At 36.7% G+C, this 24,772-nt stretch overlaps 2 protein-coding genes and 1 long non-coding RNA gene across 6 annotated transcripts in view; 2 read left to right on the forward strand and 1 right to left on the reverse strand.

Moving 5' to 3' along the window:
• Positions 1-3,081, reverse strand: LOC128245935 (zinc finger MYM-type protein 1-like). The gene is made up of 2 exons (XM_052964156.1): positions 2,804-3,081; positions 1-2,059 (listed from the first exon to the last, which is right to left on the reverse strand). Exons 1-2 carry the CDS (start codon positions 3,079-3,081, stop codon positions 1-3), a joined length of 2,337 nt encoding a protein of 778 aa, XP_052820116.1.
• Positions 3,082-3,894: 813 nt separating this feature from the next.
• LOC128245626 (uncharacterized) lies at positions 3,895-5,730 on the forward strand. Its single transcript, XR_008263196.1, has 3 exons — positions 3,895-4,757; positions 5,040-5,189; positions 5,346-5,730. It is a non-coding gene; the product is annotated as an uncharacterized LOC128245626 (long non-coding RNA).
• A 3,933-nt stretch (positions 5,731-9,663) lies between these two features.
• The window catches only part of LOC128246817 (pleckstrin homology domain-containing family M member 2-like), a 64,780-nt gene continuing 49,671 nt past the window's right edge, over positions 9,664-24,772 (forward strand). For 3 of the 4 annotated variants that reach the window (XR_008263368.1, XR_008263369.1, XM_052965278.1), the window contains exons 1-6: positions 9,664-9,869; positions 12,710-12,816; positions 17,175-17,284; positions 19,078-19,202; positions 19,332-19,394; positions 20,042-20,179. Coding sequence is in view for 2 of the 4 variants with exons in the window: in XM_052965278.1 (XP_052821238.1) it covers positions 9,765-9,869; positions 12,710-12,816; positions 17,175-17,284; positions 19,078-19,202; positions 19,332-19,394; positions 20,042-20,179 (648 nt within the window). In the remaining 2 variants the exon portion in view is untranslated. The remainder of the gene's footprint in view (positions 9,870-12,709; positions 12,817-17,174; positions 17,285-19,077; positions 19,203-19,331; positions 19,395-20,041; positions 20,180-24,772) is intronic. The other variant, XM_052965279.1, reaches the window with a different exon arrangement.

Here is a 24,772-nt window from a genome sequence, read left to right on the forward strand (position 1 = left end):
TTAAACAAAGTCAAGCCTTCGGCTTTTGCTTCCAGCGAATTTAGACACTACCTGGTCAATGTCAATGTTAACATCCCGATATACGTGCATCAGGGCAAGTCCTGTCATGCGCTCTGTCCGCATCGTCGACCTCAGGTAGGTTTTCACCCTGCGCATAACGCTAAAGCTCCGTTCAGCAGTAGCAGATGATGCCGGCATGGTCAGAAGAATGGTGAGTACTGTATAAACTCCCTTGTAAAGATCCGGATTGGTTGATGCTACAGTTCCACCCAATGTGCTTGGTTTGTCATTTTCATCCATCAATTGCCATCTAGCCTTCCACCGCCTAACCTCGTTATGGAATGACTGGTTTCCCTGAGGTAGGTCCACCGAATACCCCGCAAAAATGAGATCCACCATTCCGTCTGTGCAAAGGTTCAACTTGGATGGAACCAAGTACTGTGCACGGAATCTTTCCTCGGCCACAATCAATCTGTCGCTAAGTTCTTGACACAAATGGTCCAAGAAAGGGAAGTAGAGAGCTCGCTGCCAATACTGTTGTGGATCATTGGCCGGTGGGTTTGCCCGGTTTCGTTGGCGTTGAGCAAGACGGGGCATTGAAGGTTCAATCTCAAATTCTGCTGCAATATCTTTAGCGTTCTGAAACAATGCTTCCCAGACATTAGGGTCTGCCCTTTCGTTTTGAAACTGGCGGATGAGTGTTTGACTTTCTCGCGTTGCCTCAAGCAAATCGCAGTCGACTGCCTGAAGAAGATAAGACAACGGAACTGTACTTTGCATAACGTGCTCAGCAACGACCAGTCCGATTATGAAGTCAAACTTCATGATCGACGCCAAGTGTTGGCCTGCCTTGTCATCGCCATCCTCCTGTAGCTGTTCAAGGGCATGAACAACAACGCTGTATGCTGACTTGAACGTTGAGAGGGCATCGGCTCGGCTAGTCCACCTAGTTTCACACAGAGTTCTCAGTTTGGTGCGTTTCTTCAGCTTTTCCTGTGCGTCTTGGTCAGCAGCAAGTTCATCAACAAAGAAGTTTAGTCTTTTGGCCGAATAATCAAATGCAAACCCTACCTCTTGCACAGTTGTCATCACTGACCTTATGCATGGGTCCTTGCTGCTATGCATAACTGCTAGGTTGAGGCAGTGGGCTCTACAGTGTACATACAGCGCAGACGGCACCCGTTGACGAATTCGTGCCTGTACGCCCCTGTGCTTTCCAGACATATTTGCGGCACCATCATAAGCCTGAGACCGCATCTTATCTACTTCGATTCCATGATTTTCAAGAGAGGTCAAGAGTAGTTCTGCAAGTACCTCGCCAGTTGTTCTACTTGCTTGAACAAATCCAAGAAAATCTTCACGGACTCTAAATTGCTGGGAACCGCTTCCACGTTGGACAAATCGCAGACACACGGACACCTGTTCTTTTGTTGACTTGTCGGTCGACTCATCGGCTATAAGAGCGAAACAGACTGCATCATTGCATGCCTGCACAATTTCGATCTGTATCTGCTCAGCACACAAACAGATCAGTTCATTCTGTATGTCGGGCGATGTGTATGTTGCCCTACGATTTTCTGGAACATTTAGATGCTGTGCTAGGATAGGGTCATCTGCTGCCTTTGAATGCAGTATGGCTAAAAAATTGCTTCGTTCTTCTGTATTACCTCTGATAGCGATATTTTGCTTACCACAAAGGACGATTACTTCTATAATTTTCCTGAGAATATGGCGGTTCTGCTCCACTAGGCGTCTGTGACTGTCCGATACAGAACTTGTGATGGGTTCCATCTTACCTGATTGTATATCAAGAAAATGTTCCGCCATAGCTGTAACATTGTGATGGTTTGACTCTGCTAATTCGTGCCTCTTGACGTACTTGGCTAGGTTGGACCAATCCTTCACTGGTGTACTGATGAAAGTTTTCTCCTTCGCATCTTTCCGTCCAAATACGAAACAGGGGGCGCAGAATAAGGCATCTGTAGAAATCGAGTATCTGAGCCAGGGGTGGTCTGTCAACCAGCTTGATGACAGCTTTCTCATTTTCCCATGGATGCTTCTACAAAAGAGAAAACAAAAGATGTATTAGTTGACCTGGTTCTGACTTCTATCAAGGAACAGTTTTCACCAAGAAGTGTCCGGTAAATTGTATTATAAATTTACCAAAGCTCTTTTTTGATGCAACTACCATAACCTATAAATGTTTAAAATATAATGCAACTAGGGTCTACACTATTTTGTTTACCTAACCCTGTACCTGCTATTCGCGACTATTCATGCTTACTCAAACAGCTTGAATCCAGACCAGACGCCGAGTATCTCATCTGGATCCAAGTTTTTTTTAATACTAGAAAAAGGGTATACCAAATTTGAAGAAAATCGGACGATATTTAAAATTGAAGTAGACGATATTTTTAGCAGACGACAATTTTCGTAGCCGCCCGGCTAAGGGTAAAAAGCATGACTAAACATATATGTTACATACTTAACTAATATCGACGACGTGATCGAGATTTAAAGGTCTGTCAGACTGGGGGCGTATTCATAAAGCTTCTTAGGAAAATCTCAAATTAGAGTGATAAATTCAAAGGCAGATTTCTCGGTTTTTACCCACAACACTTCAATGAAATTGTGTATGCTCAAATGTTAAACAACGTTTTACACAAGCATGCCATGTTGCAATGAAGTATAATTGAAAATAAACTGGAAATTTGCATTTTAAATTTTTACTTGAGTTGGGGATTTTTAAATCTGCGTGTCACTTAATTGTATTTTTTTGCATTCAAAAGACAACACAACCTACCTTGAGGGAAAGTTGAACATATGGCAGTCAGTCCATATGTCTTTCAATATCGACCATTTCCACTTTGCTTCAAGTTCTCCACTTGCCGCAGTAGCTATATCAGGATATGAAGGACCACTGTGGGTAGACTTAACTGGCTGAGCCTGTCCAGGTTTGGTGCTGTCAGATTCTGTGGCAGATAGATCTAGGTCCATGCTGTTTGCATGCTCCGAAGGTGCCGTGCCGGTTGCTTCTGGGCACGCAGTCGCTGTCGCGGTTTCAAACATCCGCTTGAACATTTTGTCCAGTGTCATAGGTTTTGTTTTTTTCATTTTTTACAACAGCCCGAGGACGACCGCCATGAATTAATAAAATATTAAAAATATATTGACGTCACTTTCATATGTAGTGGATGACATACTAGTTGTGACGTCATAGTATGACACAGTTATCGACCGGGTCACCCAGAGTGGCGTGTAATTGACCTGATGTGCCGTTTTACTTTAAGTATTACACACTTTTTTCGTTTAAATCATTAAAAAAAAAATACTTTTATTTATTCAATAAAAGTAAACTCGTGAAAATAATGTGCACGCCCGGGCGTCTTGGCGTAAAGGCAGCTACGCGCCTGGCTTCTTGCTTTGTCAAATCTAGCTCGGTTATTGGAAACATAGCTGCTTAGCATGCAATTTATATAGTCCGCACTTTCTCAAACTATATATTTTGGTGGTAAATAGGCAGACGACACTTGTTACTATTAATAGGCAGTTTATCTTGCGAGTGTCGAGTTTGTGGCTACACTGAACAGGGTTGAAACTGTTCAAAAAACAACTTCAGCTCGTTATGAAGAGAAACGTTTATGTCTAGGACAAGCAATCGATAGAGTAAGTGAATCATATCATGTATATGCTTCCTTGGAATGAAATCAGAAAGCCTCATAAAACAGTCATCTGAAGACTCTCCTGAAACAATCGGTGTTTCTTTCACGTTTGGTGTTCTGCAACGCAGTGCTTAAACAGTTAATTATGGTGTTAAGAGAGACTATACCCAGCAAACATGACCATATCGGGCCGATGTCGGCTGAATATCGGCATATCGGCCAGTGTTTGCCGATATCGGCACGACATCGGCCCGATATGGGCATATTGACTGAAACATTGTATGCGTAATAATACTATCTGATTTAAATTTGAATGTTTAAACATAATGACATAAATAATAGCTTTAATTTTTTCATGGACAAATACCTTTTTGTAAATATGTCAATATCGGGCCGACATTGGGCCGATGTATACGTGGTATTGCTTCAAGGGAGAGCAATGCATATGTTGCAACTTTCACTAGCAGTTCATTTCCCTGGCGATTAATAAATATTTAAATTCATTATCATTAAGTAATAGAACCAACTTAAGTTTATATTGTTATTTTTTTTAATTAATTCTGTAATTAAAAGTTTCAGTTCATGTTTATTTGATTTTTTTTCTACGAAATTATTTAGTTTTATATTCACTGCGGTACAAAGATTATGATGAAAGTCAAATCATATTTTTGGTTTTAATCAATGGTAAGTACTATTTGAATTGTTGTTGAGCGAATAGATATAAGGAATTATTATAGTACTATTCTGTTATAAATACTTTTATTTCGAGTAAATATGTTGAAAAGGAATTCGTGTAATATATTTTCGTGACTAGTTCTCTTTGTTGTTTTATGAGTTTGATTAAAATCATCATTTAGGTAGCATGTGCACACAAAAGCAAAGTATTACATTAATGATTTGGTTGGGTTTGAACGATTAATTTATCCGCTTCCATTTTAGACAAACTTAAAATGAACAATTTGTTATCAATTATGAATCATAATTGACACATTTTAATTTACAGTTTCGTATATTGTGGAAAGATCGAAGTTGCAGAGAGCGGACAACTGCAAATTGAGACTCTGAAAATGAGGAATAAAGGCCAGCATAGGGGAGGTATATCCCAATGTAACCATTTATACTGAACTTATTCATACTATGTTAGTTACAACCAGTCTGTCATGATGTGCATTTATAATTTTTTGTGAAGCTAATTAATTTATGATACATCTGTTAATGAATTAAGATCGAAGGTATTGATAAAAAGCAGGTGATTTAGGCTATTTCACACTTAAGAAAACGCAGGTTGACTATGCCAACCTTTACATAAAGGGGAGACATGATCAGGATAACCGATTAATGCATTTGTTACTGTAACAAAATGTGATGCATTTTCAGAGGAAGAGTGTTTTAATCAGATGAGGCTGAATAAGTGTCAGTGACAACACTACCAAGGCATTTGAATGTGACAGTGGCAATGGCAGAACTGTTCTGCAAGCATCACAACAGTTACTACAAGATCCCCCAACAGTTGCACCATCTCTACAGGTATATACCGTTTTAAACCTTTGTTTACAAGCAAAGCTCAAGTATATAATCCCCCAGAAATATGCGTAGGAGTGAACACAAATTTTATAAATACCTGTATCCTGAAAAAACTTATTATTTCTACCTATGTATTAATAGTACATGCACTTATTCCAGAGGCTGTCGTGAAATTCCTTCGTTTCCCACAGGACAGGTACGAGAGACATATGCCGCCTGGATAGGGAGAGCTTCGGACAGAGATGGTGGAAGGGAAATTAGGAGGGAAATGAGGCAGGCACAGATGTCTGAGTGCATCCTTGGAACTCCGGGATGAAAAAACAGAACAATATTATGTTAAAAACCCTTAATGTTTAATGCAGGAGCTTTACCTTAAGTATTGTTCTATGAAATAACTCTTATTTCAAGTCTTATTTTGTTTGTTTATTTATACAGTGACAGTATGTGTGTATTATGGCATACCTATGTATTGTTACTTGTACATTTTGATAATACTGTTCTGGGGTGTTATCCACATTCTGTGATAACCCTATTGTTAAAATGTTTAAAGCACTGATAATAAAAAAAAATGTAAGATCAAGTGGCTTATTTTCTTGTGTAGGAATTTTAAGAATATAATATGCCTGTAGGTGTACGGTAGATTTTCTCTGCATTATTATTTTTTCTCTCTGAATACTAACCAAGACAACATCTTGTGTTTAACTATCATATTCTGTTGTCATTGAGCATAACAATCCAGCTGTATGAGAATAGGGACGAAAAAGGATCTCGGCATCATGCTGGCTAAATGTCGGCTATTACAAATATGCCGACATCGGCCCGATGTCGAGCCGTGTTGCACATCCGACATCGGCCCGATGTAAATGCCGATGTCGGGCCGATGAAGTGTTCCATATCGGCCCGACATCGGGCCGATATAAAATGTTTGCTGGGGTAAGCGCATTTACGACATCTGTAGAAAGTGATAAGTCATCTTTCGAAATGCTCTATTGAAACTTATGTTGAATTACATCCCCTTGATGATCACTATGCTTTAATTCGGTGTGCGCTTGCATTTGTATTACTTTAAGACGACGAAAACTTTCGAATATCACTTGTAATCAGCCGCTCGTGTAAATAAAAATCCAGTCGCTTAAAAGGCTATAGCTGAGCTTGAAATTAAACTGTTGGTGGGCCTGAGACTGAATTAGGACAGCCATGGAATGGTTTTGTAACGACTCAATTCGCGATTCAGAAACAGGAGTTTTATCTGTGTGAAAGATCTTGTTTCAAAGAGAACAGTCACCCATAAACAGATTCCACTTTCGGATAGAGACACATTTTTTTGAAAAACATAAGCGTGTGACTTTCATATTTTTAGCGAAAAATCAATACACAAATTTGCTAGGATGCAAAACTCTCCGGACATAAGTGTTGCTGACCATGTCCATTTGTATAACGAAAAATGTGATGTAAACGGGTACCCGGACAGGTGTTGGAACATTTCGCGAACATACTTGAGTCGTTTCATGAACAGGAGCGCGATGATGACAGTGTTGTGAACTTTCGCCTACCACCTGGACCAGCCACTATTCCGGACACGCTAACACTCACTACTTCACTAAAACATATAGTCCTCGTGATGAAGAGGCTAGTGGCATCCCGTAACTTTAAGGAACTATTGCCAAATATACTGTAAGCCATGATTTTACTTAGTGAGCCCAGTTGTTGCAACTACGTAATATTATTATGCGAGTCACATTTTAACATTGTAAAAGTTTGGCGAATATTTGTCTGATTTAAGTATTTTAGCCCAATATTTTAGCATTCGGAGTTTACGGATAATTATTAACGGAACTCTGGCGGACCTGTTTGTTGATTTTTTTAAACATTTAATCACACTCAAAATGAAGAATCGATGAAACTAGGGAGTCAAACTTCAAACTTTATACGTAAATCAATTTTATAGTATAGTCTATTTAGTGCACATGATGCATGCTGAGCAATTGTCTTTTGACTTACCACTGTCCATTCTAGCTAGTATATATTTATACCAAGACATTTAAACTTTTTTACTAGTTCCAGCGTTTCCCCATATATGAAGAAATCTGTTTTAGTGTGTCGCCCTATTTTAAATATCATTAGTTTTGTTTTATTTGTATTTATTTTTAGCCCCAAGTATTGCAATAGTTTTCTATGTCAGCTAACATTGATTGTAACGACTGGGCTGACTTTGCGAATACAACTTGGTCGTTTGCGTAAAGTAAAAGGAAAAGACGTATAGTTCGTTACAATTGAAGATATCATCGATATTTTCATAAACATTTTCTATCAAAAATTATAAAAAATGATCGGAGAACTAGGGTCCCCTGGTTTACCCCTACTTTTGGGTCAAAGACTGCTTGTAAAGCAGTCGCCATGCGGCTGAGGATATTTTAAGCCACCACTTTATGCCACAACATTTTTTTTTCAATGCAATCAAAACAACGTTCATAGTCTACGAACACAGCATACAATGTATCACCTGAATCAAGGACTTTATTAAATATTAACTGTAACATAAAATGCAGTCTATCATTGACCTTCCTTTTTGGAAACCCAAATTGTTTTTTACATATTTTTTTGGTATTTGTTTGACCATTTTGTCAGAAGATTAACCAACAATCGTGAATTAATTTTTGCAAGAATGTTTATAAATGTTTTTCCCCGATAGTTTGCTGCAAGATCTGGGACACCCTTCTTAAAGATTGGTGTTATAATGCCGACCCTTCACTCAAGAATCGGATATTTCACTTTATCTTAAGTGAAGATAAATGCGCAGTTAAAGGTTTAGCAAAATGTGTATGTTTTGTATATTTAAATTGAGGATACAATGTAAATATAAACGAGTGTATATGTTCGGTTCTGAAAGTAAAAAAAACAACAAAAGCATACAATAAGAGATGTTTAAATTCAAGGCTCTGCCCAAATGCGACGCAACTTAATGGACACACTAATTAATTTATAAGTCAAACGATCAAATATTTTTCAGGCATCAAACTGGACTAAATTGTATTTAGAAGAGCAGTATGATCTAGACCTAAATCACGTAATTTGGTTTTGTTAGTTTAGACTAGACTATACAACACCTACGGCAACCGTACTTCACACAGTCAAATATAGCTAACCTGGCCCGAACCGACCGACGCAATCTAGTTTTAAAATATTCACCTTAGCAGTACATCAAACCATTCACACATGTGTACAATACACTAGCTTACTCAGCTCACCAACTATTAATCGCATAGTTATTTCAAGAGTATAAATTATGGAAAATCGTTAACATTTAAAGCAGCAAAAGTGTAAGTAGTATTATGAACATGGAATTAACAGCAACTTGAGCAAGATACAGCACTTAATTGATGTATAGTTGGTAAAAATGTTATAATAATTCAGCTTGTCAGAAAAAAATCTTCGGAACGTATTGCTTATAGGAGGTACTTAATTTATCATGTAATCTTAATACTACTAGATTTTGCTGTTATTATCAGAAACAGTAGCGTTCAAAGGCATGGTTGCTCCTATGATTGGGTAATTCCTATTATCTGGGACCAATAATACAATCCTGTAATCCTACTCCCAGCTAGTATAAGGTAACCATCCAAACCTCTGCCCGGCCACCGTCTTGACAATATCAGCACGCACCACTGTGTAAAAATATTAAAATGCCAAATCGTAACACGTTAACAAACACTTGCCGAAAAAAACGTGCATTGTTTTGATTATTTTGACCACTATATTTCGATTTCTAATTGAAATAAACCATTACCACGCACAAAAAAATGGTGCCAATAAGTTAGAATTTCGGAAAAATATATTTTATTTTGATATGACGGAATTAATGAATACTTATGGTTAAGGGACGAAACTTTCAGTGCTCAAAGGATCTGTGTAGGTTAACGAGCACTGTATTTGTGACATGTTTGTGTTGGTCACTTGTTTACAAGGTTTTTAATGTTACAAATCTGACGTGTTTTTCATTTCATGATTTAGATAAAAAACATATGGATTATATTTGGACAAGGTCGTGGTTGGACAGATACGGGGTCTGATCATCGGACATTGAGGAAACTGGTGTTACGATTTGGAATGTTTCACCCAAATTGTTATCTATATTATTTATAACGAGGGACAATGTTCTGCCGTTTTTGCATGCGCAATTACTTCTTTATGATATTTCTTAAATGCCATTTTTTTACGTAACATATATTTTAACTGACTATATATGGTGAAAATAGCATGTCGACATTCTCCAGTATGTCTAGTCTGGGTATTTACCGACCACTCCATGCCCATGGTCTGGGAGTAGAATTTGTTATCGGTCCCATGTTTAGCATATGAATCCATGTCAACGTGAATTAGTGGTCTCTAACTCTCAAACTTGCGTACGTTTAAAATTTCGTTGGGTTTAAATAAGACGGGTTCACAATTTGTATATACAATTTGCTGTTTAAAATATCAATCCTATGACTCAGTCCAGTTAAAACGAAACTGGTCCTGTGACCAGGAAAATGAAATGTCAAAAAGCTTTTGTGCATTTAATTAGCGAGAGAGTCAAACATGAACTTTGTGTACGGCCGGTCTACAGTTGCAATGGACACAGTGAACGATCGGATGAGGCTCAAGGACAAGATCATCGCAAATGTGGCCAAGGCAGTAAAAAGTGTTAGTCGAAATTTTGACACAATAATATTGTTATTATCGCTATCACAGTATCAGTTTAACGTCACATCCAGTACACCAGAAAGTATGATGCAAAGCCACATTGTAGATGTTTATCACGCCATGGAACATTATACAACAATATACCATGATTCTACAACAAAATGATATATTATCAGATTACTCTCAGTACAAGATTAGTCCACCTAATTGTCCGTCAACGAGTATTCTGACGATTTTTTGACAATAGTAGACTCATGACTACCACCATGCCAGCAAGAAGTAGCGAACAGTCCTTTCGCAGAGAATCCTTGTGGCCACAACTTTGAAATTATCTCTGTTATAATGTTAAAGTTTTTCAAATATACTATTTCCTACTATTAAACACATTTAGATTGATCTGTCAACAAAGCATCGTCATTTTAAGCTCTAATATTCGAAGAATAAGGAGGGCTATACTACTCGCCCCGACGTCGGCGTCGCCGTAGGGCAAGTTGGGATTTTCATTTATAAGTCCAATACCCTTCCTTCAATTGACTTAATACTTCACACAGTTGTTCAGGGCCATCACATGATGAGGATAGATAACTCCATATTATCCTTTATACAAATTATGGCCCCTTATTGACTATGGAACTTAAGTTAAAGTTTTAGGGCAGGTTGGGATATTTATTAATAACTTCTATACCCTTCTTCAATTGAATTAATACTTCACACAGTTGTTCAGGACCATCACACAATGAGGTTTATTAACTCCATATTATCCTTAATACAAGTTATGGCCCCTGATTGACTTCGGTTAAAGTTTAATGGCAGGTTAAAGTTTTAGGGCAAGTTGGGATTTTAATAAAAAAACTTATATACCCTTCATTCAATGCACTTAATACTACGCAGAATTATTGATGACCATCTTACAACAAGGAACATAACTCCATTTTAACCCTACTTACAAATTATGGCCCTTAAATGATTTTTTTTTTTCTTTTGAAAGGCACATTTTTATACTCTTAACCGATTTTCATATTGAATGACTTGCATCATTGTTCAGGCGGGCTGGTGGGAGGGCAGCGTCAAAGTCACCTTATGTATCAAATAATTTTAGCATTTTAGCTAGGTTTGACATAAAGAGACCAAACTTGGTAAATACGAAGAGTTTATGGAGACCTTTTATTGGAATGCGTTTGAGGCCCCGAGGATCAAGGTCAAGGTTACTTTTTATAGAAAAAGGATTGGTATTGAATAACTTAAGTAAGGGTCTACATATTGTGACCAAAGAGTTTATAGAGACCTTTCCTGAGATTGTGTTTTGGCCCCCGAGAGTTATGGTCTAGGTCAAGGTCACTGTTGCTAAAAATAGAAATGTGGTTAGTTCTCAAGAAAGGGTTGACATAGTGTGACCAAACTTGGTATATAGGTCAAGTTTATGCAGAGCTTTCATGGATTGCCTTTTGGCCCCCTAGGGTCAAGTTCACTGTTTCTAAAAATAGAAAATATACTGTTTCAGTTATGGTTGACATACTGTGACTAAACTTGATATGTAGGAAGAGTTTATGGATGACTTCCATGGGATTGTGTTTGGGGCCCTCAGGATCAAGGACAGTGTTACAAAAAATAGAAGAAAGCAGTTGAAACTAAATCCCTTCTGCCAATCAGTAAAAACCTGGTTTTGTCACATCGCAATTCTTGTTCACTTTTTAATTTCATTGTTTTATTGCTTTTGACAGGCACATAATACTTCGTTATTGTATTCACTTCTAAGTCAAAGCGTCGTTGTCGAGCTCGCTGTCTTACAACAGCTCTTGTTTAACTATCTAGCAGGTGCCCATTATCTTTCCGCTCAATATACTTACCGCTGGGATATGTCATTCTTGGCTAGGAAAACAACAAGTTTGTTATGGACGCGTAGAGTCGCCAAAACAAAAATCATAAAAGACTCTGAAGCAGCTGTTTATATGGACTAATATTTACTTATGTCAAAAAAAATATTCACATATCATAAAACACTTAGATGTGTCGATTGTTTATCAAGTATTCTGATATTTGTAAATCTGGGACAAATCTGAGAGGTTGTGTACATGTATAAAAGGATATTTGTGACCCAGAATATATTTATGTGAAAATAGTCTCTAATGACAAATTCAATCCAATTTAGATCAGTGTCAGGTATATATCGAACAATTTTGTCATTATTATTCAACATCGAGGCATAATATTACTATATATTCTTTCGCCCCGTGTTAAATGGTAAAGAGTAACAAGGGCAAAGTCAATAAAGTTAATCAATATTATTATGCTGACAAATTTATCTGGAGATTGAGGAGAATTGAAGATGGTTTTATCTATAACCACACTGAAATTCATATATTTAAGGTTGGAGGCCAACTGAAAACTTCTCATTGACTCATTCTAATTGAGCGCTGCCGGCAACAAATGAATTACAGTTAAACAAATGTCAGTAAACTCAGCAGCTACACTCATACAACCAATTCTCCTTAGCAGATATATAATGGTTGGCAAAAGATATTGGACACTGCAATTTATACATGCACCTTTAACTGAGCTCGCTCATTGACTTTCCAAACACTGAAACCATTTTACATCATACCAGAAACCTCCCTTGAACTATGGGAAAACCAGTTATACATTTAGACTGACTTAATTTCAACCCTTGCTTTGGTGAAGACTGGCAATTTCTATTCTCCTTCATTTTGCTATAAAAAAATGAGGATTCAAGCATTTAATGTTCTTTGATAAAAGCATGCCATTTAACAAGCGTGGTAGCCCTTACCATGCTTTGCTAGGAACTTCATTTAATCTACCCAGAATTCTTTAATGCATTTCAGATTCAGGAGTTGCACGTGTTGTCAAGCTCAGGGACGGTGAGACTGGGAAACTACGACTGGCAATGTCACCGCCTGTGCGAACATCTTGACCATACACTATTACATGGGTATGGCTTGCTGAACTCTCAGTGAATTGCAATTGCTCTAAGGCCTAAAAAAAAAATTGTTTGGTTAGGGTTACATCCTTTTCAAAAATAGGTAGGGTAGGTAGGCTGTTGTTGTTGTTTTTTTGATTGTTTTTTTGATTTTTTTATTAGGCTTTATATAAGAATGTCATTTTCATCATTGGATAATGGTGTTAAAGTTTTATTTCATGCATACCGGTGAAAGAGTGAAAAATAATAGTGAATGATAACTTGATCATTTCACTTTGGCTCGAGTGAAATGATAACCCTTGCTCAATTCCACTCTGTACAGACAACTCGGGACTATTTTTTCCATCTTTTAGAAGATTTGCTTCCCTTGATTTTGAAAAATACATGTATGTCACAAGTACATGTTTGTTGTCGTCTGTAGTGCAGTAATATATACACATTGACCGAATCGTATTGAATTGTCACAATCAAATTATGCAATAATTTTAATAAAACAAACATTTTTTTGTGATTGATTATAACTATTAAAAAAGAACAAGCTTACCAATTTATGTATGAACTATTTCATGGAAAATGCTGTTACAATTGGTAGGTATCGGTTGAATATTTACTTGGCCACATGTGCTAGTAATAGAGTTCATTGACCATTTCTTCCTACAAACTCTAACCGCGTACATGTATGCACAAGCATTTTGAATTTGACCAATTTCCGGTTTACATTCATCAGTTCAACAATACATTTTTCTTTTTAAAAACTTTCAAAGTTTGCGCTGCATCCCTCTCAAAAGCATCTTCGGGCACATCCTCGACATTTCCTCTGGGGTCTTCATAAACACATGGGAACGTGACATTCAACTTTAATAGATATGAAACTAATTCGCTGTCTCAACAACAAAACATCCTTTGGCTGCAGTGAGCATGAATTCACCCTGAAAAACCCCCGTAGAGTCTGAGAGCGACAGTGACTAGATATACACTACGAAAAACACTAAACACAGACTTCCGTTGCTTTTACGAATACACACTTGTATAAGTCCATCATTGTTAATTTAAATCTGTTGAAATTGTTTTTGAATGTACGAAAATGTCACATGCTCAAGTTTCATTGAATTGTATTTTTACGCGATACATTTTTTTTTATTTACGAAATGCTTTTGTTTAAATACTTGTTTTTTGTCTCATTAAATGTTAAACATGATAGGTTTCGTTGATGGAACTAGGGTTTTATCTAAAAATAATTTCAATTCCAACAACCATTTTCATAAAGTGTGGAACCTTTTTTTGTGTCGCCTGAAAAGACAACATATAGGGGTTACTTTTGTCGGCGGTGGCGGCGGTGGCAGTGGCGGCGTCGGCGGCGTCCGCATCCCATTTTCGCTTGTCCGGGGTATATCTCCTAAACTATTAGTGGTATCAACTTGAAACTTCATATGTACATAGATCTAATTGAGGGCAAGTGCAGTGCACAATAACAGTAACTCTTGCTTCCATATTTTTAGAGTTTTGCCCTTTGTTAATTTTCATGCTTAAAGTTTTGTCCGGGGCATATCTTGAAGAATATAACAGGTATCAACTTGAAACTTCATATGTAGATAGATCTCATTGAGGGCAAGTGCAGTGCACAATAACAGTAACTCTTGCTTTCTTAGTTTTAAAGTTATTGCCCTTTGTTAATTTTCATGCTTAAAGTTTTGTCCGGGGCATATCTTGAAGAATATAAGAGGTATCAACTTGAAACTTCATAGCTAGACAGATCTCATTGAGGGCAAGTGCAGTGCACAATAACAGTAACTCTTGCTTTCTTAGTTTTAAAGTTATTGCCCTTTGTTAATTTTCATGCTTAAAGTTTTGTCCGGGGCATAATTCTTGAAGAATATAAGAGGTATCAACTTGAAACTTCATAGCTAGATATATCTCATTGAGGGCAAGTGCAGTGCACAATAACAGTAACTCTTGCTTTCTTAGTTTTAAAGTTATTGCCCTTTGTTAATTTTCATGCTTAAAGTTTTGTCCGGGGCATATCTTGAAGAATATAAGAGGTATCAACTTGAAACTTCATAGCTAGATAGATCTCATTGAGGGCAAGTGCAGTGCACAAGAACCGTTACTCTTGCTGCCATATTTTTAGAGTTATTGCCCTTTGTTAATTTTCTTGCTTAGGTTTTGTCCGTGGCATATCTCGTAAACTATAGGAGGTTTCAACCTGAAACTTATTCCGTAGGTATATCTGATTGAGGGTTCAAATGCCACCTACACTTGAAAGTTAAATGGCAACATCATTGTCTATAAATGAATAAAATGCCAATCTAACAGCTATTATGTCGACAGTAAATAATTCGTCAGGCGACACATCCGACTCGCGGAGTTCTAGTTTAGTGGAAGGACTGCTTGCGCGAAGAGGAGGTAACTTTGATGAATTACGGACACTACGGACCATGGACATTACGGACCAGTAATTACGGATCAGCTTTAGGGACACTACGGACCAGATTTAGGGACATTACGGTTCATCTTCGGAAACTTACGGACCATGATTTAAACATATATTAAACTCATTAGTTTTTAATTTGTTAATAAATACTTGAATATGAGTGCTCAGTATGACGTTATATCTTCCATATAACTGTGAAAAATCCCGTGAAGTTCGAAAAGTTCAATATAAAATCTTGTGAAATTCCAAAAGGTGTTAGAGACCTATGTTTTTATAACAATTATGTGAAAAATAATGAACGAAATTTGAAAGATTGGCAGTTAAATCAGTTAAAAGCAACAGAAGAAATATTTTCCAAAACAGTTTATTTCCCAAAATAAATGGAGCAGAAATATTTTCCAAAACAGTTTATTTCCCAAAATAAATCTAGCACATATAAGAACATAAACAGTGTTTACATGAATCACAAATAAACAGCACATGTCACCAAAGCAACCATTCATATCTAAACAGGCCCATAAATATGCTTTATATTAAATAAACATTGTGTTTGTTACAATTCTTGCAAACTGATGTTTAAAACTGGCAATTTCTGTTGCCTTAATTAGTTATTATTAGTTATAATTGTACCCGTAACTATCAGCGGTATATTACAAAAGAAACAAACAATAACAAGATGACAACCTTTAATTGGCAATCATAAAAGTGTGAAAACCCATTGTGACCGCGCACTTTCACTGAACCTTTCAATTCAAACAGATGAAACGGAAAGCAATCGATCACATATGAAAACATTAATATTCACATTTACAAGTACAAGATACACACATATTTCGTTCATTATTATTCACATTATTATAATATTTTATTAAAAATACATTGATGTTTAACATTGGAATTTCATGGGATTTTTCAGTTACATTAAAGATAAGTGTCATACTGAGCACTCATATTCAAGTATTTATTAACAAATTTAAGACCAATGAGGGCATAAATAATATAAGTTCCTGAAGATGGTCCGTAATGCCCCTAAATCTGGTCCGTAATGTCCCTAAATCTGGTCCGTAATGTCTGGTCCGTAATGTCCATGGTCCGTAGTGTCCGTGACCCACTTTGACATAGCGATTATGCCGCAGTTACTTCCCTTCGCAAAGAGGCCACAGAAATTTACTCTAGCGGGGGAAAAAACACGATATATGCATGAAATAAAAAGAAAATTTGTTGAATTCAGTGTAAGATCATATTTTATTTCACTTGTGGTCACAGAAAAATAACATTTTCACTCGTGGCTATATCCTCTATATCTTCTGTATAAGAATTTAAGGTTTTCAACTACAAAGTGAAAAGCAATTTTATTTTATTTTTTATTTTTTTTATTTTTTTTTTCAAACTGACAATAAAAACGGAAGGGTCGGCACCTATTTCGTAGGCAGGGTTGGGTAACCCGAGCCAAATGTAATTTTTGTTTAGGTCTAAGCCTCTGACAGTTACCTAAATGTGTCTCCACATATATATTAACTCTTGCATGTATATCAGTCCTGTATTTAATTCATTAACAAAAGAGTAAATACCTGCAAACAATTCTTGTACATGACCACATGTCATGTGTGCTGAAGTTTAGTCCACCTTTAACTAGGAATTTGTAGATCTAAGGCCAGAAATGATTTTAGTTATCTTTTACATTTTTTGTCCGTTTTCAGTTTGAACCTGGAATTCAATATCAGACAGTAAATTTTGAATTGAATAATGAAAGTTAAGTAAATTTTTGAAATTCAGTATTATTTATGGTAATAGGACTTGGAATCGACACAACTAATGGGAGATCAGGGTCAAGTGCTTATTATCAATGAATGAATTATTTTAATGTTTGTATTCAAAATGAACTTGTACACTACACCTGCTTCCCTTGTTATGAATTTAATGTATGTAACATTTCCAGACTGCGTCATGTCACACCAGGCTACTGGAAGATAGTGTCAGAGTTCACCCACAAAGATTGCGTGAAACAGATCAGACGCATGAGGAATGTTACAACAGACCTCGGCAGAGGTTAGGCGGGTTTGCTTTAGTGTTGAAGTATAGTATAAAATATATGAGGAAGAATTCACTGTCCAGCTTGTTTTGTTACATCACAAATTGCTTGGTGTCCACATAAAAAAAAAAAATTATCAATAGTTTAGTAAGTTCTTTTACATGCTACTGCATTTGTTTTTGTCACTTCTAAAATACCTTAGAAGATTTAAATAAAGCACTTCACACAAAAAAAGTAATGAGCCTTCAATTTATTTAAAAAAATTGGTGATGTAACGATGACATTCCACTATAAATGGAACCCTTTCTTGTTGTAAACATTTGCTTTATTATAATTTGTAATGCTTTGTCACATAAATAGTTGTTTTTATGCAGAAAAACCAAGCAAACCATGCCGAGTTTTGAAGCATTCAATCGGTTTTAGGACTTTACATCCAGATGTAACTGGACTCAAAGGCGCACATCAAAGAGTAAAGTTATATACTTTTGTGGCAGTAATATGAGCTATTTGAGGCTTATTTCTAGTATATATATGTCTCTTGATTATTGCGTAACACAGGTACATAACATGTTTATACATTCTTTTTTTACTAGCACTAGAGACTTAAAATGCTTTTCAAAATTATTTGGACGTAACTTGGGACTCTTTTACCCAAATGTCAAAATCGGTAATGAATGGTGTCACCGTTACGTATTCGTGTAATAAGGGCTGTGTGACAACAGGCATTTTTTAAGAAATTCCCAATTATCTGGTTAAAATTTACTCAGTTTATATGCAAAATTGCGAATTATGACTGCTTAAAATACAGCGTGTACCGATGTAAACACAATGACTTCGTAGACATAACATAAAATATCAATGCGCGCGTTTGGTGCTACTTTTCTGTCATGGTATTAGCTATATGCCACACAGTTAAAGTTTGTCGAAATACACAAAGGGCTGTGTACATGAACAAAATCTGAATAATTTTGACGTAACATTTGAGACACGACTTTAGGCGAAATATTTCGGTCGATCAATACACGTTTTGTACGTATTTATGGGAACTATTGTTTTCATCAAATGAACACCTGACCTCGGTAAAATTAAAAACAGGTCACTAAAGTGAATTATACATGTCTGTTGTTGTCAAAAAACCAAGCGATTCGAGACGTAACATATTTGACACAAAATGTTACGTCATGTTTTCTTCAGAGTAAATCGGGATTTATATGTTTTCAACTCTTCCAAATGCATATTTGGCAAATGGACGTTGGGAAATATACCTTTCTATAAAGATAAATCGTCTGAAGCGACCAAAAGTCCAAAGTGCTGAAGGAGGCAATATCAGTTTTCTGAACCCACGGTAAAAATGTTCATCAAATGTCCAACAAAACTGACCAAATTTTATAAAAAATAACTAGTTCCTGTATTTTTAAAAATTATTATTATACACATAAAGTTCCATCAATGTTGTCTTTCTAATGATTACAACACTGGAAGCATAGAAAAAACGCAAACTACAACTAAATCCAATTATTTGAGATGTAACTGAAAATGCAGGACAGTGAATTCTTCCTCATATACATATGTTAATGTTACAGATGCCATTTGATGGGCATAGTATATGGATTCTTATAATAAGTTCAAGGGCCTGGGAATTATATCTCACACAGAACTTTGTCAATCATTAGCCCTTGTTTTATCTCAGGAATTTAAATTAATTCATAAATGCATGTATTTAACTAATTAAAAAATCAATTTGTGTATTATCTATTGTGTTACTTTTCCCATTTCTTATCGCACATTCTTGCCATATCCTTATATTCAGGTCGATCATGGTTGCTGATGGCCCTAAATGAATGTCTACTGGAGAGCTACTTGCGCTGTTACCAGTTTAACCACAGTCTGGTTGAGGACTTCTATGTAAGGGATGCTCTTGTGCGGGACCAGGATGTGAGTACAGCTAGGAGGGTCTCTAGCTAAGCAATATAAATTGTAAATATTGTGGTGCTTCTAATGTTGGTTTTCCATTGGAAGTTGTTCCAACCTCATGTTTCTCTGAAAGTTCATAATTGTTTTCAGAGGTTCAATGTTTTGCTGACGTTGATATCCGGTTTAGAAAATACGGAGTTTTATCTGGACTGTGTAAGTATGAATGTTTCTATGTGTTATCAAGGTTTAACCAGCCGTTCATTATCACTTTATTTGAAAAACAACCTAAATCTGCATCTTAGTATGTATACTTAATTAAAATCTTATGTTGGCATCATACATGCCATATTTTTGAGAGGCTTCCCAGAAGATTTTGGTATGAATTCAGAATTCCAGGGGATTTTGATATAACATCAGGGGATTTTTGCGCAGCGAAATTTATTACAATATCTACATTTATGATATAAGAATAAATACAGAAACTCGTATAAATTACAATTATTTTTAGACTTAGTCATCAAGGTCCTGCGTGGAATTTCACACATAATATTATAGATGCATGCTTTCCACTGTCATCCTAGAGCTAGTTTTTAAAAAAATAAATAAATAGATTTCAGGCCCCCAGCTTGGAACCATTGGATGGGTCGGAATTCTGGGGGATTTTTCCCCAACCGTGGGATATGGCATTTATGTGGCATTCGCATTGAAATTTATTTTATGGGTATTCCTGCAATCTGATTGCCCTGATTCCTAGCCATCCTTCAGTAGCCACCCTTTAATAGTGCAGCAATAAGGAGGACACTGTTCATCTGCCAATCATAATAAGACATTAACAGCGGATGTTTTCTCCCTGACTTAAGGATGTTCCGTACCTGGACTTGTGCATCTACCCACCAAAGAGTAGCCAAACGACGAACGTGGAGGCAACAGTAGACTTTGACCGGCTGTCCATCTGCAGCATGGAAAGCGTCCACCTGCCCACTCGGCCTCTGCCTCAGGTACTGGTAAATTATGTGTCATGGTAATCACTCACAAAGATCAGAATGTATCTGAGTTATTCGGTTCTGCTAAGCAGGAGACCCTGGTTCGATCCCAGGCCCCAGATCACAAAAATATGTCTTATGTCATGCCTAAACCTCTATCACAACTCATTTTACCAGATAAAAACATAGTATTATTCAAAATCTCATAGGTAGGTTTTGAGGTCAAGGTCAAGGTTGTGGTCACATTGAGCTTAAAACATAGGACCGGTATTATTCAAAATCTCATATGTTTTATTTTTTCATAGTATGTGTTCATATAAACCTTCAGTCACTATTTCAAGAAAAACTTCAAATATTTTTTTCAAAAGGCAACAGTTCTCGCAACAAATACCTACTGTATCATTTGACTGTGAAATGTTTGTCATGATGATAAATGTACAAGTTGTCGCTTTTCTAAGCTTTTTTAACTATTTTGAGTCTTTTTACCGTATTATATCATGCATAGGACGCACTTTTTTACCCCCAATTCTCGTCTTAAAAAGTGCCTGCGTCCTTTCTATGCTATTAGAATTGCATCTGTTTTTTCCAAGTCCATTTCGGGTCGAAAATATTGGGTCGAAAATATTGGACCGGGGAAGAACGCGGTTATAGTAAGTATCTGTACTGCGTCACCGAAGAGAACAACTGACATAGGTAAAATCACGCAAGTTAACACACGCAGAAATATATTGAATGTTTACTTTAAAATGATTTATTGAGAAATAAATTGAAAAAAAAATACGAGTGTTTACTTTTTTTTATAAAAGGGACGCTACTCACAAAAACTCGATGTGAGTCAGCATTTTAACTGGATTGAGTTATAACGGCAACGGAAAATCGGGAAAGGAGGTTAATATCAATTAATCGTTGTTCATGATTTTAATGTTTCGATATTATACAAAACATTTTGTTGCATGTTACTGTTTTAAAAAAATAATAAAGGAATGTGCATAACGCAAAGTAGCATAATTGTCAATATCAAATCTTTTCAAATGTGCGAAGGTGTGAAAAACACCCGCTGTCTGTCATTAGAAAAATGGTTGTTTGTTCGCACTTTACCTGACGTGCCTTCCGCTGGCAAGACTAATTACCGACACGCATTAATTATGCCTACATGCTTTAATCCGCGCAGCGACAAGCCTTATCAAAACAATCCTCAGTTCTGACAATACAGTTTTGTTGCGATTGCAACGGGTGCAACGGTTGACTGTCATTCAGAAGGCATGTCGGGACTATTGCAACGGTTGCAACGGTTGACTCTCAGTCGGGACTATTACGGCATTTGTATAAGTCTTATAATATGCGTGAATGTTCTCAAAATGTCAAGACATATATCTTTGTTATGTACGCTAAATTACCAAAATACGACGATAATTATCGAAATACACAAGACAGTTATCGAAATATGCCTAATATACAATTTTTTGTTTGTTTTTTACTTCAATATATGTTATAAATACTTTACCAACCTCAATTTTTCGGCTCCGATTTTAACATTTTTCCGCTGCGTCCTATCTTATATATTAAGGGGTTTTACCCGTTTTCTCAACTATTTTTTTGCCTGCGTCCTATCTATGCTAGCGTCCTATACATGATATAATACGGTACTCATAAGGATTGAAGTCATGCAGTCCAAATTATTGTACATGGACCCATGAATTATTCTCCATTACAGTTTTGGCTTTCAAGCATTTTTAGCTCGACTTTTCGAAGAATAAGGAGAGCTATCCTAGTCACCCAAGCGTCGGCGTCAGCGTAACCACTTATGTTTAAGTTTGCGTACCACCTCAATTATATTCAAAGTCCATTGACATATGGCTTTGAAACTTTGCACACTTGTTCACCGTCATGCCCCCAACCTTTACACAGGAGGAGGTAACTCTATCAAGCATTTTGACCAAATTATGCCCCTTTTTCTACTTAGAATTTACGTTAAAGTTGCATACCACCTCAAATATTTTCAAAGTCCATTGACATCTGGCTTTGAAAGTTTGCACGCTTGTTCACCATCATGCCCCCAACCTGTACACAGGAGGAGGTCACTGTATCAAGCATTTTGACAGAATTATGCCCCTTTTTCGACTTAGAATTTACATTGAAGTTTGCATACAACCTCAAATATTTTCTAAGTCCATTGACAGTCTTGACACTGAAAAGTGGCCGAATAGTCCAGTGTGCTGTCTCCGTGACAGCTCTTGTTATGCCCCTTAGACCGTCTGTCCCCATGGTTTTTGGACCTCAATCTTGGTAAGTTGGTTTTAAGGTCAAGGTCAAGGTTGTGGTCACATTGATCTTAAAATCTGTGACTGATCAATAACTGAAGAATGTTTAAGTCTGGTGACATTAAACTTGGTAGGCAGTTTTGTCATGACAAGCAGATGAACACTAACAATTTTAATCTCATTGGGTCAAAAATTAAGTTCAATAACTGATGAACACTTTGGCCTAGGAACCTCATCCTTGGTAGATAGTTAAGTTTGAACACTACACAGCAGATGACTCTTGATGCCAGGATTAATATACGGTAATAATGATAAAGCCATTTACCTACATCAAGTTAGCCAGGGCCAGGGCTAGTTATTTTGTTTTTTATTCTCTTTAAGATAAAAGTTTATTATTTTCTTAGTTTTTCAATTGTAGGTTTTCATTAAAAAATTAAATCCTGGCAAATATTTCTTAAACATTATTTAAGATGTTTTCATACATACATGTTCAATAATGCCAAACAACCTCATTTAAACAACTCAAGTTGATATCCACTCCATCTTACAGGAACTTATCATCTTTGTGATCTGACTTTGCTCTATATAACTGTTACCAATCAATATTACCAAACTGCATGGGAAGGTCAACATGGAAGTATGTTATACACTATACGCTATCTGCCCATATAGGCCTGAATACAAATGGCTCTCTGCCCATATAGGCCTGATTACAAATGGCTATCTGTCCATATAGACCTGAATACAAATGGCTCTCTGTCCATATAGGCCTGATTACAAATGGCTATCTGTCCATATAGACCTGAATACAAATGGCTCTCTGTCAATATAGGCCTGATTACAAATGGCTATCTGCCCATATAGACCTGAATACAAATGGCTCTCTGCCCATATAGACCTGAATACAAATGGCTCTCTGTCCATATAGGCCTGATTACAAATGGCTATCTGTCCATATAGGCCTGATTACAAATGGCTATCTGCCCATATAGGCCTGAATACAAATGGCTCTCTGTCCATATAGGCCTGATTACAAATGGCTTGTCCATATAGGCCTGATTACAAATGGCTATCTGTCCATATAGGCCTGAATACAAATGGCTCTCTGTCCATATAGACCTGAATACAAAAGGCTATCTGTCCATATAGACCTGAATACAAATGGCTCTCTGTCCATATAGGCCTGAATACAAATGGCTCTCTGTCCATATAGACCTGAATACAAATGGCTCTCTGTCTATATAGGCCTGAATATAAATGGCTCTCTGTCCATATATACCTGAATACAAATGGCTCTCTGTCCATATAGGCCTGAATACAAATGGCTCTCTGTACATATAGGCCTGAATACAAATGGCTCTCTGTCCATATAGACCTGAATACAAATGGCTCTCTGTACATATAGACCTGAATACAAATGGCTCTCTGTCTATATAGGCCTGAATATAAATGGCTTTCTGTCCATATAGACCTGAATACAAATGGCTCTCTGTCCATATAGGCCTGAATACAAATGGCTCTCTGTACATATAGACCTGAATACAAATGGCTCTCTGTCCATATAGACCTGAATACAAAAGGTTTGAACCTGGAATTCAATTATCAGACAGTAAAATTTGAATTGAATAATGAAAGTTAAGTAAATTTTTGAAATTCAGTATTTTTTATGGTAATAGGACTTGGAATCGACAAAACTAATGGGAGATCAGGGTCAAGTGCTTATTATCAATGAATGAATTATTTTAATGTTTGTATTCAAAATGAACTTGTACACTACACCTGTTTCCCTTGTTATGAATTTAATGTATGTAACATTTCCAGACTGCCTCATTTAAACAACTCAAGTTGATATCCACTCCATCTTACAGGAACTTATCATCTTTGTGATCTGACTTTGCTCTATATAACTGTTACCAATCAATATTACCAAACTGCATGGGAAGGTCAACATGGAAGTATGTTATACACTATACGCTATCTGCCCATATAGGCCTGAATACAAATGGCTCTCTGTCCATATAGGCCTGATTACAAATGGCTATCTGTCCATATAGGCCTGAATACAAATGGCTCTCTGTCCATATAGGCCTGATTACAAATGGCTTGTCCATATAGGCCTGATTACAAATGGCTATCTGTCCATATAGGCCTGAATACAAATGGCTCTCTGTCCATATAGGCCTGATTACAAATGGCTATCTGTCCATATAGGCCTGAATACAAATGGCTCTCTGTCCATATAGGCCTGAATACAAATGGCTCTCTGTCCATATAGGCCTGATTACAAATGGCTATCTGTCCATATAGGCCTGATTACAAATGGCTCTCTGTCCATATAGGCCTGAAT

The sequence above is a fragment of the Mya arenaria genome, chromosome 9 (assembly GCF_026914265.1).
Source record: "Mya arenaria isolate MELC-2E11 chromosome 9, ASM2691426v1".
Classification (NCBI taxonomy): domain Eukaryota; kingdom Metazoa; phylum Mollusca; class Bivalvia; order Myida; family Myidae; genus Mya; species Mya arenaria.